Genomic DNA, 16,280 nt, shown 5'->3' with positions numbered 1-16,280 from the left:
CTCTTTTGAACTGCTGAGTCAGCTTGAATTTGGGTCATACCTTGCTGATATCAGATTTAAAGTGTAATCTAAAATTAACTTGAATCCGTGGATTGATAAAATTTTCACATGATTAAGATTCCAATCACATTATTTGTCTCATAATTTCTACCTTTTGACAAGTGTAGCTAATTGACTAATGGGGTCATTTGATGTAGATATCCTTTTCATATATTGTCAGTTTTTTCGATAGATGATTTTATGCAAGATACCTAGCACTTTGGAGAATCAGAAAATGCACATTATAGAGATTTTGTTTCCATGCTTCGCAATAAAAAATAAATAGTGAGTAAGATTGTAAAGAAGTAGCGTAGCAAAGAAAATTTCTCTAAAAGAGTATATTTAGTTTGGATCTGAATAGACAATACACATATCAATGTACAAGTGTGGATAACTACAGCTTTTCCTTCTTTTTGATAATTAATAACAAAAATAGATGGATAAGCATCATGATCAATCTGTCTAGTGGTTGAAGATGTTGAGAAGTGAAACTCTGGTTCTGATTAGGCGCCTGAAAAGGCTCTCAAGTCCTTCTTCAAGATCTTGAACAATCGGTTCCAATTGCCCCAGGGAGCTCTGAACATTCTCAACATGCACATTGTAATCAGATTTGCTACTTGTCTGACCAGTGATAGAGTTCAATGCGGCATCCACCTTTTCTAGTTCAGATTTATCTGTTTCTTCATTCTCACATGCTACTCTTTTGGGGTGTACCAACTTGAACACCAAGGACCAGTTGCTTGATTTTGATCGCGACCTTGGGCCGGCTACATAGGACAACAAGGATTCAAACACATCAAGGGTGGCTGCTTCTATTTCTCTCAATGTGCTAACCATGACTAGATTCTCATGGTTCTTTTCCCCACACTTTCTTTCCATACCCTTTAAGGCCTTCTGGGCTGCCTTCTTGACAACCTTCCTAGACATCAAATATTTCTGAACCTCCCTTTCAAGCTCCATTTCTCCTCCTCGTCTTCTACGAATAATTGATTGAAGTTCACGTGCACATTCTTTTGTATGTATCAAGGCATCCTTGGCTGCGGTACACACGTCCAAGAGCCTGAGTGATCCATCCAAAAGCTCTTCTACCCATTTGTCATTGTGCTCTTGCACAATGGCTTGCTGAGTTAATGGCAACTGAAGCAACTTTTCAACACATTCATGCAAATCCTGAAGGCAACTTAGTTTGCTGCTTAAGGATGATGATGTTGAAGAGGAAGCATCAGAAGCACCTAATCTGCACAAGTGCTCATTGCATTGTACAATGAGAGGGTGTGGTTTGGAGGGTAAGCTAATAGAACGAGCTTGGTAATTGGATTTTTGGTTTAAAGGAGAGGAAGCCATTTATTTTTTCAGGTCAGAAAAAAGACTGCTTTGGAGTTGAATGTTCAATTCAGTCTAAAGGTTTGCCTTTCTTCCCTTGACATCTACTGGTTATATATATCACAAAGTAAGGGAGACAAAAGGAATCTCTTTCTCTTCGAATCTCGATGAATATCACATGTTTTTGATTTGGATCTGAAAGCTATCTCCATGTATTTGCAATGTCTCCCCACCACCAGCTTCACAACTCATTACCAAGTATATTTTACTCATAAAATCACATGTTAATGACATGAAATATTGTGCAATGATATGTAAAATATTCAACACACGTGGGGTATCAGCACCATCTTCTCCCATAAAAGATAAGCATTAGCCATTCCAACAATAGCTCAACCTGAGTTTCTCTCGGAGACATGATGGCTGTGTCACTCGTGCGCACTTGCATCATTAAATTACCATAACTGTGCAATAGGTGTTACATTAATCACAATCAGGTTGTCTTGTCATTTTCATCATCCATTCAATTTTCTTTAGCATTTCATAGCGTTTTCAAAATTTTGCTATGACCACTGCACAATCTTAGCGTAATGGTCAGTCTATAAGTACACGTTTTTGTGGGGGTGAGAGACAAGGGCTGGGGTTTAAGTTTTTAAAAAGGAACTAGTCGCAAACCCGCGCGTTGCACGTGATAATATTTTTAGGATTATCCCATTAAATTTATTTTTTGCAGTTTAGACTAATTTAATAAATAGTAATGTATTTCATAATCATATTTTCATTTATTATAGTAACAACAAATGTGATATATATAATTTTTTTCATGAAAACAATACAATTTTTCTCAAGAATTCAAAAGGTAACAAAAATATTAATTTCTAATAAAAATTATTTATAACATTTTGTGTATCGTTAAAAAGTATATTGAATTTGAAAATTAAAAAAAAAAAAAAACTTTTTTAAATCCAATTGTATCTAGTGTACAATCAAAAACACCAAAAAACTTGTATAAAAAAAGTCAACAAAAATTACAATTCAAAAAAAGAAAGGGAAAAATAAAAATCACATCAAAATCAAACTTCTTCTTCCGAATATGTAAAACATTTTAAATGTGATGTGATCAAGCCAAATACCCAATGCATAATCAAATTCAAAAATTTTAATAAGATTTTGAAGTGACGTAATAGAAATATGTCATTATTCCCAAGAAAAAAAGTGTTGGTTATAACTTTATATATAATGACTATAACCAAGAGTACAAAGGGGAAATTTAGACAAATTTTTTCGTACAGATAAGAAGTATTGTGTTAATACCATCATAATCTAATCTAACACCTAATCCAACATATGAAAAATGAGTAGATAAATAAATAATTTTAAACACAATTGAATTTTTTTTCCTTAAAAATATCAAAGAATACACAAATGAGATAAAGAATATGAGCAATACAAAATATTCATAAATGCTTAAAACAATTACTCATGCATCTAAAAATATCATATAAAGAGATAACAATTTGCTGCTAATTTGGTAATCAAAATATTTACAAATAATGAAAGAAAACTGCACAAATATCATCTTCTTCAATTGTATTAACTGTTCTTCATCGTATTGTCCAAACTATCCAGCTATTTTCCAAATAAACTAAAACCAGACAACAACACAAAATTTGGACATATTATAATATGATTTTTCCCTAAATTTGGTCAACAACATTAAAACTATTTTGTGTTGTAAATAAAATGATAAAAAAAAAATACTTGCATCAAGTAACACATAAATTAGTCAATAATAAGACAATGGGAGTACAAACCTCATAAAAAATCCAACAAAAATGAAAAAATAAAGAGAGAGAGAGAGAGAGGGTGAGGAATAACCTTTTTGTGTGGGAAAAATTTGTGTAAAATGGAAGTGAGTGACAAATTTATAGTAAGAGGATGAGAATTAGAAAAGTCAAAATAAAGGAAGCTAAAGGGACAAAATTATATATAAAGTTAAAACCGTCTAAAAGGAATATATATAGACAATACTTAGTTATAACATCAAAATTAAAGTAGGTGAATATGTAAAATTAAAGCCATCTAAAGATGAATTTGTAAAGCCAATTTATTTATATATTTAATATTGTCAAAAAAAAAATTAAAGGTAAAAAATAATTATGAAAAACAATAATAATGTGACAATGACATGGAGGATGAGGTGGCTTAACAGGAGTATTGCAACAATAAATGCTACGTTTTAGCTTTTAGATATATATAGATTTCACACACATTTACAATTAGATTATGTTAGAGTATGATTTTTATCTTGGATTCAAAAAATAAAATCTTGTTATGTTAATTATTTATATTAATTGCAAACATATGCATGAAAGGTTGGACAGTAATTAGTTGGTGGTTATCATAATAAAAAGGAAAATGGTGAAAGGCTTTTCTTGCAGCCATGTTTTTGGTACGCTGACTAGATGTGCATCCAAGTGTACTTGTCTTTAGGAAAAACGAGTTCCACTCAAACATGAAAATGGTCATGTCACACTACCCATGCCAACATAACATAACATAGGTAGAACTCTTTTATTGAATTGAACTCGTCTCTTTGAAAGATGAGCTTTAGAAAAGGAGTTCCACTCAAACATGAAAATGGTCATGTCACACTACCCATGCCAACATAACATAACATAGGTGGAACTCTTTTATTGAATTGAACTCGTCTCTTTGAAAGATGAGCTTTAGAAAAGGCCATTTTGCTAATCAAGTTTAAAGCAATGTTCCTTCACCAAATAATTTTTAAAATAAAATTATCCATAAAAAATGGCCCTTTTCTTGATGACAAACCCACCTTTCATCCAGGGGTGTTTCTCTTCATAGCACTTAACCAACTCTTCAATCTGTGAAGGGTTAACAAGTTAGCATAAGTTACAATTCGGTATTGTCTTCCATATAGGGATACACCAGCATAAAATGGAGCATCTCTCTCTCAATAATTTTTGCAACTTCTGATCTGTCTGTAATTGTTTTCTAGAATTAAATAGCACTAATATCTTAGCACCAAGGTGGCACTGCGATCTTGTCTCCTATAAACTCATTTCCCAGCTTCATATCTAGCATCATTTGTGGCATAATTATTTATCAAACATTAGGTCTTCTAACTACGATTACAATTTATTGGGAAACTTATTATGTCCATCTTAAGATATTTAAAATAACTTGAATAACTCCAATGAAACCGGATCCATTTGTAATGGGTATTGTTTGGTAATTTTGAGTTGGGGGAGACATTGAGCAAACATTGGCAGGCACAACAGTTAGACCTATATCAAAATCATGTTAGGACTCATTAATAGCTGACCAGATGATTCCACATGTCAACCTCACAGCTAATGTATATTAAGCAAACTTGAGTAAATACAGATAAATTTTTGGACTAAGTTATACATTGAAGTCTAAGGTCTTCCCTGAGAAAATAGCATCTTATGGAGCCTAATCTTCATTCTCATTCATTCAACCTACTCCCTAGCCCTCACCTGCTAACTCCTTGATAAATATTGTTTATAGAGTATGGCCTTAAAAGATCTCTATGATTGTGATGATGAACATTATTGGAGAAAAAAGAGTCAAGATTTCAACATTTTAAAGGAAAATTAGTGTTCCATATGAACATCCTAAAACCACATATGGATCCACTGCATCTTCATAAATTTCTTAGAAATTTTTTATATGAAATTATGTTATTTTTGAATGTTAGAAATTGTCTCAAATTCCTGAATGATTTGATTTGGGTGTCCTTGGCATGGAAGGAAATGTTTTTTCCTTGGTGTGGAAGACAAGGATTCTCCTTTATATAGAAGGAAAAATGTTCTCTCGTTGAAGAAGTAATTATATGTATTCCTTGTCCATCAAAAAATAGGATTGAAGCCTTATAAATAGACATTGTTGCAAAGGGTTTGGTAGATTTTGTCCAAGAAAAATAGCTTTTGTTTGTTTTGTGAGTGTGAGAGAGTTATTGGGTTCATCGAGGCTTCGGTATTGTGATTTTTAGTGTGTGAAGTTTGTGAGAGGTTTTGTTTATATTAGTGAAGTTCATGAGTGTTTGTGTGAGTTGTGAGTGTTATGAGGTTTGATTAAGAATGATTGTAATCCATATCGTTGATAGTAGATATTAGTTGACATTGCATGTGGATGTAGACATGGAGTGGGCTTAACAGTGACAGCTCCACATTATGTGACGGTATTCAAATGAACACCTTGACATTGAAAAATAAATAAATTAATATGCATTATTTTTGAAATATTTTTCTTTTGTCTGTTATAAATAAAAAATGAATACCCTAAAAAGAAAATCAACACCCTAAAAGTTTTTAGGTGGTTGATTTAGGTAATTAAGTCCAACAAAATTAAAACTTGGCATCCCTTAATAGTATCCATGACCTGTTTAAACCAAAAAAAAAAAAAAGAAGCCCAACAACAAATTTTATTTATCTAAAATATGGAAAAAAAAAAAAGCAAGTGCAATAACAAAAATTATTAGTTTGATTATCTTAAATCTTAGGGGGGAAAATGTCCAACAACAAACTTACCACTCAAAAGTTAAAAAACAATTTTGAGAGAAAGAGAGAGCTTTAAAAGACAAAGACACGTGGTTGGCACTCCGAAAATGTTATGCTAGTTAATAAATAAAATAGTAAAGGCAATTGGACAATTACAAAGACCGATAAGTGTAAACACAATTATAAATTACAAAGACCAAAATGTTAAGTAACAACAAAAAATAATGTCGTTGACACAACAAAGAATTTGAGTTGAGTTAAATTGTTAATAGATTAATGTTCTGCACACAACAAAAATATTGCAACAACAAAAAATTAAAGTTGAGTTGAATCATCATTTTTATAGAAGGAAATTGTAAAATTTAATATATTTGTGTGTGTGTTTTGTGATGTCAATATATCCAAATTCTCTTTTTTATTAGATTTTGTATAATTTAAGTCTTTTAAAATGATCACCTTAGAAAAAATTCCTAGAGATGCCATTATGGCCAAACCATGTTAAATATTGTTGCTTTGTGTGGATGTCTCCACTATTGCACAACATTGAAAACATCTTTTATGTCTAACTTAGCATACTTATGAACAAATCAACACCGTTATAAAATTTTTTGTTTATACATTTCCTCTAGTGCACTAGTGTAAGGTGGCATATACAAAATGTACCTAAAGTAGTATTCAATATATTGCATTAACCATGACAAAATACTCCTAACTTATTTGGCTCCAAAAAAAAAAAAAAAAAAATTTGAATGACGAGTGCTAATAATATGCAGAACATGGAAATAACAAACAAATCATGGGGTAGCAAATATGATCGTGATCAAACTATTGTATCCAAAAAGTGTTATTGTTTGGAAGTTGGCCTCAATTGGAGTCTCCCCAACAAAAAGTAACAGATTTGGACTAGTGATCATAGATTCTACAAATATATAAAGTTATTCCAGGCATGACTGCAACAGAAAAAGCACTGATGATTATTTACCAAGTTGCTGGCCTTAACAAAAAAGGGGAAATACAAATTAAAGTTCGCTCCCCACTGGTCTCTACTTTGTAGAAAAGCTGCATATATTGTGATAGTGAGAAAGGGACAAAAAGGACAACAATGAATTTAAGATTGGATTAAGTCTTTACCATCTTCATTTTAAGCATGTTTATAACAAGAATTGTTAATTTATCATTCAACTTCAAGAGGATCATGCAATGCGTGCAACTCAAAATATTGCTAAAACTATAATAACAATATTTAATTAGTAGAAACGGTAATAACTGAGGAAGCCATACCACATATAAGCATGAACATCACTAATAATTTATTAAGTGTAGTGTTGTAGATCTATGGTTCCCGGCAAGGCAGGCAGGCCAAACAGGATAGAGGAGCTTTGCCCTTTGTTGTACCAGAAGAAATGGCGTGAATGTTGCTGTTGCATATCATATTGATCATTGTCCAATTCAATATGTAGTGTTATCTTCTTAAAAGATGCTCCTGTGAGTTTAGAAGCTTAAAATAATTGATATTGAGCTGGGAAGCTGACAAGAGGGGAGACACTGCATAAACAATGCTGAGACGGTGTCTAGATCCAAATCAAAACCATGTTACAGCTCATTGATATATAAAAATAATGAGATTCCTTATGTTATGTCCACCTCACCCCCACCATATATATTGAGAAGATGTTAACTAAATCAAAGCAAATTGATACGCAGAATTGTACATTCAACTGCAAGACGTCTTTCTTGTTTTAGGTAAAAATGGCTGCCTCTCCTGTCAACCAAACCTCACTTCACCATTTTCGCTCCAACAGTTTCCCCACAAAAGCACACCCGCTCATTTCAGAATTCAATGACCAATTGAGCAGAGTGAGAGGTTCTGAAACAACCTCTTCATCATCAGCATCATTAAGCCAGAAACTCATTGGCCTTCAAGATTTGCATGACTGTGTTGAAAACTTGCTCCTGTTGCCTTGCACACAAGTCTTAGCTCAAGAGCAGCACCAGAAATGGTTTAATGAGCTATTGGATGGATCTCTTAGTCTCTTGGACGTGTGTGGTATTGCAAGGGATGCATTATTGAAAACAAAGGAATGCACACGTGAACTTCAATCAACCCTGCGTAGAAGACATGGCAATAAAATGGAGCTTGCTAGGGAGATTGAAAAATACTTGGCCTCAAGGAAGGTAGTAAAAAAGGCAATGCAAAAGGCCTTAAAGGGCATGCAAACTAAGTTGAACTCTAAGAAAAATGAAGATCTAGCCATGGTTAGCATGTTAAAAGAGCTAGAAACTGTAACTGTCATGGTCTTTGAATCACTATTGACCTTCATAGCTGGACCAAAGTTGCAATCCAAATCAAACGGTTGGTTTGTGGTTTCCAAGCTATTGCACCCGAAAAAAGTAGTCTGTGAGGATGAAGAAACAGATGCAGATGAATTTGACAAGGCAGTTGTGGCATTACAATCTCTCATTAGTCACAAGACAAGCAAATCCGATTACTCCATTCTTGTTCAGAATGTGCAGAACTGGATGGGGAAGTTGGAGTCAAGCATTGAAGATGTTGAAGAGGTGCTTGAATGTCTGTCTAGGCGTCTAGTCAAAACCCGAGTTTCCTTTCTCAACATCCTCAACCACTAGCCCAGAAATCATCATGGGCATCAATTTTGTCTGTAAATTTGTACACATGATAGACCTTCTCTTTTTGTACACATAAACGAATGAAATACACATATATTTTGTCTTCTACATCAAAGTCAATTCACTGTCTTCCACTAGCTCAGAAATCATCATGGGCATCAATTTTGTCTGTAAATTTGTACAACATGATAGACCTTCTCTTTTGGCACACATAAACAAATGAAATACACATATATTTTGTCTTCTACATCTAAGTCAATTCACTGTCTTTCAGAAATACTTGCTACTATCACTTTTGAATTTTATTCCAGGAGTGTTCATTCCTAGCACAAGAATGGTTCAATTTTAATAAATTCTAAGATATTGGATCTCACACAATACCACGTAAAATTTTAAGTCTCAAGCCCTCTTTACTAAATTTGGTTATAAAAATATAGTAAATGATCATCTCACTAGTTGAATCCATTAGACCTTGTTAAATAAATAATAGTAGGAGGAGGTTTGAGCCACTTAAATTTAAATTTGGTGCCTCAGACTGTTTTACATTTTAACCTATGAGTTCCAAATTTCCAGTTTCTTCTTGATATACGCTGTGCATTTAGAGGATACAGGGATTAAATCTGGTTAAGGACCAAGCTCCTTCACTTATAGAGTTGAACGGAAAAACAGAAAAGAAAAACAAGAAACAAGAGAGGTAAATACTCTGTGTCAAATAATTTGATTAAAACACATCTAAATCATTGAGACTCACATGGTTTACTTGAATTTTGTATGCTTAAGAAATTTATAATTCTGACTGTCTCTCTTTGAGAGACAACCCATCTTATTAATGAATCAGCCTAATAAAAGTTTCTACATTATGAACAGAAATGGAGAAGTCGCATATGCAGATCATGCCTGCCCATGGCACAACAATCAATTAACAATCGCATAGTATAGCCAATGATATCATTAAGCATTATACTAGCATATACAGGTGTATGTGATTTAGCTTATAAAATCACACGAGTACTTCCCTTCATGACATAAAAGTTTAGCATTGATATCTAAATTATTCAACATATGTGCAGTATCAGCAACATGTTCTCTAATAAGAAATGAGCATAATCCATTCTAACAATAGCTCAGCCTGAGTTTCTGGGAGACAAGATTGTTATGTCACTCGTCCACACATGTATTATAAAATTACTGTAACTGTGTGATATGTGTCAAATTAATTACAATCAGGTTGCCTTGTCTGTGATATCCATTAAATTCCCTCAGCATTTCATAGATTTTTAAAATAGTGCTATGTTAGTTATTTACCATAATTGCAAACATATGCATATACATTTCTTTTGAAATTCTAATGCTTACTTATATTTTAAGATATATATGAATCCTTATGGTTTCCAGCAGCTATGATTCAGTAAGTTGCGTAGTACTACTGAATAACGAAAGGTTGAACCATACTATTGGTGGTGACCATAGTAAAAGGGAACATGGTGAAAGGCTTTTCTTGCTGTGAAACCCACCTTCCTTCCAAGGGGGTTTCCTCTCATGGTCCTTGACCAAGTTTGCAATCTGCGAGGAGTTATCAATTTATGGGAACAAGGGAGGCATCACTCTCTCAATAATTTCTGCAACTTCTGGTTTATCCATAATTGTTTTCTAGAATTAAATAAGAAATAATAACCATGTGGCACTGCAATATTGTCTCCCATAAGCTCATTTCCCAGCTTCTTATAGCATCATTGGTGGCATAATTATTAATCAAACATTAGGTCTTCAAACTTCAATTGGAATTTAATAACATCATATTTTATCAATCATTTTCCAATTCAATATGTTGTTTTATCTTATACAAAGATGCTTCTGTAAGTTAAGAAGCATAAAATAATTGGACATTGAGTTGGGAAACTGGAGAGAGGGAGACACTGCATAGACAATGCTGAGAGAGTGTCTAGATCCAGATCAAAATCATGTCACAACTCATTGATATTTGAAAATAATGTAATTCCTTATATCCACCTCACCCCATCATATATATTGAGAAGATGCTAACTAAAGCAAAGCAAAGAAAAATTGCTATACAAGAATGTACATTCAACTGCAAGAAGTCTTTCCTGTTTTAGGCAAACATGGCTGTCTCTCCTATCAATCAAACCTCCCTTCACCATTTTCGCTCCAACAGCTTTCCCACTAGAGCACACCCGCTCATTTCAGAATTCCACAACCAATTGAGCAGATTGAGATATTCTGAAGCAACCTCTTCATCATCAACATCATTAAGCCATAAACTAATTGGGCTTCAAGATTTACATGACTCTGTTGATTACTTACTCCTGTTGCCTTTTGCACAATCCTTATCCCAAGAGCAGAATCAGAATTGGTTTAATGAGCTGTTGGATGGATCTCTCAGGCTCTTGGATGTGTGTGGTGTAGCAAGGGATGCATTGTTGCAAACAAAGGAATCCACACATGAACTTCAATCAACCCTGCGCAGAAGACATGGCAGTAAAATGGAGCTTGCAAGGGAGGTTGAAAAATACTTGGCCTCTAGGAAGGTGGTAAAAAAGGCATTGCAGAAGGTCTTAAAGGGCATGCAAACTAAGTTGAACTCTAAGAAAAATGAAGATCTAGCTATTGTTAGCTTGTTAAAAGAGTTAGAAGCTGTAACAGTCTTGGTTTTTGAATCACTCTTGACCTTCATAGCTGGATCAAAGCTACAATCAAAATCAAGTGGCTGGTTTGTAGTTTCCAAGCTAGTACACCCCAAGAGAATAGTATGTGAGGGTGAAGAAACAAATGCAAATGACATTGAGAAGGTAGATGCGGCATTACAAAGTCTCGTTAGTCACAAGACAAGCAAATGTGATTACTCCATCCATGTTCAGAATGTGAAGAACTGGATGGGGAAGTTGGAGTCAAGCATTCAAGATGTTGATGAGGAGCTTGAATTTTTGTCAAGGCGTCTAGTCAAGACCCGAGTTTCCTTTCTCAATATCCTCAACCACTAGCCCCAAATTATCATGGGCATCCATTTTTGGCTGTAAATTTTTACAAGATGATAGGCCTTCTCGTTTTGTACAAATATAGAAATGAAAAACATATATATTTTCTCTTCTACTGCTAAGTCAATTCACTGCCTCTATCAAATATTTGCCCCTATCAAAATATTCATTTCTAGTTCAAGAATGGTTCAATCATTATAAATTCTAGGATATCGTTCCCACAAAACCTCATAAAATTTAAAATCTCAAGTCAACTGTTCAAAATTTGGTAATAAAAATATAGTAAATATCATCTCAGTAGCTCAATCCATAAAACTTGTGAAATCAATTAACAAAAGGAGGTGGTTTGAATCATTACATTTTAAATTTGGTGCCTTAGAATGTTTTCGCAATCCAGCCTGCAGGTTCCAATTTTTACTCTGCATATAATACTGAGCTTTTAGAGATTGCAGGGCATGAATCTGGTTGAGGACCAAGCTCCTCCATTTTAGGGAATTGATATAAAAAGAGAAAAGGAAAAGATGACATCTGAGCTGTCAATATTTTTTTTTTGTCTCAAATAAATTTATTAATACACATCTAAAATAATTGAGACTCATATGGTTTACTTGAATTTCTGTGCTTAATCAATTAAAAATCCTGACTGTAGGGACAACCCATGTTTTTAATGAATCAGACAATAAAATTGTCTACAATATGAGTAGAAATGGAGAAGTCACATATGCAGATCTTGCCCCAATGGCACAAAAATGATGTAACAATCACACTGATTAACCAATTAAATCATTAAGCTTTATGTGTGATTTTCGATAACTTTTGTTGCATGCAGACAAAGAGAAGGTCTGTAGAAGCTCCAACTAGGTAAAGATATACTAAGTACTGAACACTGCAGCTAAATGTGGAAGCAATTATAGTTTCATTAGATTAACAGAGACCATGACATACTCTATCTTGTAAGCATGATAATAATCAGGCAAAACAAAGAGTATGGAAGAATTTGATATGTGTATTTATAATTAAGAATCTGCAGGAAGCAAGTAGTACCAGGTTGACCAACACTTTACACACTGAAGAAAAATTTTCCATATTTTAGGAATTACTGTCTGATTGTAATAAACATTATTTTTCATTGCATGAAACTGGTAATTTAATGATATTTATGTGCGCACGAGGGGTACAGACTACTAACTGCCTGAAAGGTAGGCGTGTAGGCTGGATATAATGGCTATTGCCTTTTCTTGTCCTTCGTTAGATCGTATATTTTAACTAAATTTATGAAGATGCTCTTGTGATTTTTGAATTTAAATATGATTGAATGTGAGCTGGTGAGAGGAGACATTGCAAAAACATTGCTACAATAGTGAGTTGGAGACTTGGTTCAATGCTTGTTATTTGTTGACTATCTTATAGATTATTGTCCAATTCAATGTATAGTGTTATCTTCTGCAAAGATGCTCCTGTAATTTAGACTCTTAAAATAATTTGATATTGAGTTGGGAAGCTGGCAGTGGGGAGACACTGCATAGACAACGCTGAAGGAGTGTTTAGATCCAGATCAAAATAATGTTACAACTCATTGATATTTGAAAATATTGAGATTCCTTATGTCCACCTCACCCCATCATATATATTTAGAAGAAGCTAACTAAAGCAAAGCAAATTGATACACAAAATTGTACATTCAACAGAGAAACGTCTTTCTTGTTTTAGTTAAACATGGCTGATTCTCGTGTCAACGAAACTTCCCATCACCATTTTCGCTCTAACAGCTTTCCCACTAGATCACACCCGCTCATTTCAGAATTCAACAACCAATTGAACAGATTGAGATGTTCTGAAGTAACCTCTTCATCATCAACATCATTAAGCCAGAAGATAATTGGGCTTCAAGATTTGCATGACTGTGTTGATAACTTGCTCCTGTTACCTTTTGCACAAGCCTTAGCCCAAGAGCAGAATCAGAAATGGTTTAATGAGCTGCTGGATGGATCTCTCAGGCTCGTGGATGTGTGTGGTATTGCAAGGGATGCATTGTTGCAAACAAAGGAATGCACACGTGAACTTCAATCAACCCTGCGCAGAAGACATGGCAGTAAAATTGAGCTTGCAAGGGAGGTTGAAAAATACTTGGCCTCCAGGAAGGTGGTAAAAAAGGCAATGCAGAAGGTCTTGAAGGACATGCAAACTAAGTTGAACTCTAAGAAAAATGAAGATCTAGCCATTGTTAGCTTGTTAAAAGAGCTAGAGGCTGTAACTATTTTGGTTTTTGAATCACTCTTGACCTTCATAGCTGGATCAAAGTTACAATCAAAATCAAGCGGCTGGTTTGTAGTTTCCAAGCTGGTGCACCCCAGGAGAATAGCATGTGAGGGTGAAGAAACAGATGCAAATGACTTTGAGAAGGAAGATGCAGCATTACAAACTCTCGTTAGTCACAATACAAGCAAATGTAATTACTCCATCCATGTTCAGAATGCGCAGAATTGGATGGGGAAGTTGGGGTCAAGCATTCAAGATGTTGATGAGGCGCTTGAATGTTTGTCAAGGCGTCTAGTCAAGACCCGAGTTTCTTTTCTAAATATCCTCAACCACTAGCCCAGAAATTATCTTGGCATACATTTTTGGCTGTAAATTTTTAGAAGTTGATCGGCTCTCTCTTTTTGTACAAATACACAAATGAAAAACACATATATTTTCTCTTCTACTTCTTTGTCAATTCACTACCTCTATCGAAGATTTTCCCGTGTCACCATTGAATTATATTCCAAAGAATTCATTTCTAGTTCAAGATCTGTTCAATCTTTATGATTTCTTAGATATTGGTACCTCGTAAAATTTAAAATCTCAAGTCAACTGTACAAAATTTGGTAATAAAAATATAGTAATTCACATCTAAAATAATTGAGATAGTAATACACATCTAAAATAATTGAGACTCATATGGTTTACTTGAATTTCTGTGCATAAGCAATTAAAAATCCTGACTGTAGATATATCAGCCAATTAAATTGTCTACATTATGAACAGAAATGGAGAAGTCGCATATGCAGATCTTGCCTGCCTGTGGCACAGAAATGATGTAACAATCACACTGATTAACCAATTAAATCATTAAGCTTTATGTGTGATTTTCAATAGCTTTTGTTGCATGTGGACAAAGAGAAGGTATGTAGAAGCTCCAACAAGGTAAAAATATACGAGTACTGAACACTGCAGCTAAATGTGGATGAAATTATAGTTTCATTAGAAATAACAGAGACCATGATATTTGTAAGCATGATTATATTCAGGCCAAACAAAGAGTATGGAAGAATTTGATACGGGAATTTATAATTAAAAATCTATAGGAAACAAGTAGTACCAGGATGACCAACACTTTATACACTGAAGAAAAATTTCAGATTTTAGGATTGCTGTATGATTGTAATAAACACTATTTTTCATTGCATTAAATTGGTAATTAATAATATTTATGTGTGCATGAGGGGTACATACTAACATCTGCTTGAAAGGCAGGCGTGTAGGCTGGATATAATGGCTATTGCCTTTTCTTGTCCTTTTTTATATCGTATATTTTAATTAAATTTAAGAAGATGCACTTGTGATTTTTGAATTTAAATATGATTGAATGTGAGTTGGAGATATGGTAAGATGAGACATTGCAAAAACATTGCTGCAATAGTGAGTTGGAGAGCTGGTTCAATGCTTCTTAAGCATTGTCTATCTTGTAGATAATTGTCCAATTCAATGTGTACAATCTTCTGCAAAGATGCTCTTGTAATTTAGAAGCTTAAAATAATTTGATATTGAGTTGGGGAGCTGGCAAGAGGGAGACACTTCATAGACAACGCTAAAAGACAAAAGAGTGTCTAGATCCAGATCAAAATAATGTTATAACTCATTGATATTTGAAAATATTGAGATTCCTTATGTCCACCTCACCCCATCATATATATTGAGAAGATGCTAACTAAAGCAAAGCAAATTGATACACAAAATTGTACATTCAACAGCGACACATCTTTTTTGTGTTAGGTAAACATGGCCGACTCACGTGTCAACGAAACCTCCCATCACCGTTTTCGCTCTTAACAGCTTTCCCACTAGAGCACACCCGCTCGTATCAGAATTCAATGAACAATTGAGAAGATTGAGATGTTCTGAAGCAACCTCTTCATCTTCAACATCATTAAGCCAGAAACTAATTGGGCTTCAAGATTTGCATGACTGTGTTGATAACTTGCTCCAGTTACCTTTTGCGCAGGCCTTAGCCCAAGAGCAAAATCGGAAATGGTTTAATGAGCTGTTGGATGGATCTCTCAGGCTCGTGGATGTGTGTGGTATCGTAAGGGATGCATTGTTGCAAACAAAGGAATGCACACGTGAACTTCAATCAACCCTGCGCAGAAGACATGGCAGTAAATTGGAGCTTGGAAGGGAAGTTGAAAAATACTTGGCCTCTAGGAGGGTGGTAAAAAAGGCAATGCAGAAGGCCTTAAAGGGCATGCAAACTAAATTGAACTCTTAAGAAAAATGAAGATCTAGCCATTGTTAGCATGTTAAAAGAGCTGGAGACTAACTATCTTGGTCTTTGAATCACTCTTGACCTTTATAGCTGGACCAAAGTTACTATCAAAATCAAGTCGCTGGTTTGTAGTTTCGAAGTTGGTGCACCCCAAGAGAATAGCATGTGAGGGTGAAGAAACAGATTCAAATGAATTTGAGAAGGTAGTTGCCGCATTACAAAGTC

At 34.3% G+C, this 16,280-nt stretch overlaps 4 protein-coding genes across 4 annotated transcripts; 3 read left to right on the top strand and 1 right to left on the bottom strand.

Moving 5' to 3' along the window:
- Positions 1 to 501: 501 nt before the first annotated feature.
- On the bottom strand, positions 502 to 1,383 carry LOC115973914. Its single transcript, XM_031094155.1, has one exon. The coding sequence runs from the start codon at positions 1,381 to 1,383 to the stop codon at positions 502 to 504; it is 882 nt and encodes a 293-aa protein (XP_030950015.1).
- A 6,275-nt stretch (positions 1,384 to 7,658) lies between these two features.
- On the top strand, positions 7,659 to 8,537 carry LOC115973913. Its single transcript, XM_031094154.1, has one exon. The coding sequence runs from the start codon at positions 7,659 to 7,661 to the stop codon at positions 8,535 to 8,537; it is 879 nt and encodes a 292-aa protein (XP_030950014.1).
- Positions 8,538 to 10,657: 2,120 nt separating this feature from the next.
- Positions 10,658 to 11,536, top strand: LOC115973912. Its single transcript, XM_031094153.1, has one exon. The coding sequence runs from the start codon at positions 10,658 to 10,660 to the stop codon at positions 11,534 to 11,536; it is 879 nt and encodes a 292-aa protein (XP_030950013.1).
- Positions 11,537 to 13,246: 1,710 nt separating this feature from the next.
- LOC115973910 lies at positions 13,247 to 14,125 on the top strand. The gene has a single exon (XM_031094152.1). It carries the CDS (start codon positions 13,247 to 13,249, stop codon positions 14,123 to 14,125), a length of 879 nt encoding a protein of 292 aa, XP_030950012.1.
- The last annotated feature ends 2,155 nt before the right edge of the window (positions 14,126 to 16,280 follow it).

The sequence above is a fragment of the Quercus lobata genome, chromosome 2, assembly GCF_001633185.2.
Source record: "Quercus lobata isolate SW786 chromosome 2, ValleyOak3.0 Primary Assembly, whole genome shotgun sequence".
Classification (NCBI taxonomy): Eukaryota; Viridiplantae; Streptophyta; class Magnoliopsida; order Fagales; family Fagaceae; genus Quercus; species Quercus lobata.
The sequence above is the reverse complement of the archived record's forward strand: the minus strand, read 5'-3'. Positions and strand labels throughout refer to the sequence as shown.

Coding starts and splice junctions, on each gene's coding strand:
- LOC115973914 (XM_031094155.1), bottom strand. CDS start 1,383: ATGGCTTCCTCTCCTTTAAACCAAAAATCCAATTACCAAGCTCGTTCT.
- LOC115973913 (XM_031094154.1), top strand. CDS start 7,659: ATGGCTGCCTCTCCTGTCAACCAAACCTCACTTCACCATTTTCGCTCC.
- LOC115973912 (XM_031094153.1), top strand. CDS start 10,658: ATGGCTGTCTCTCCTATCAATCAAACCTCCCTTCACCATTTTCGCTCC.
- LOC115973910 (XM_031094152.1), top strand. CDS start 13,247: ATGGCTGATTCTCGTGTCAACGAAACTTCCCATCACCATTTTCGCTCT.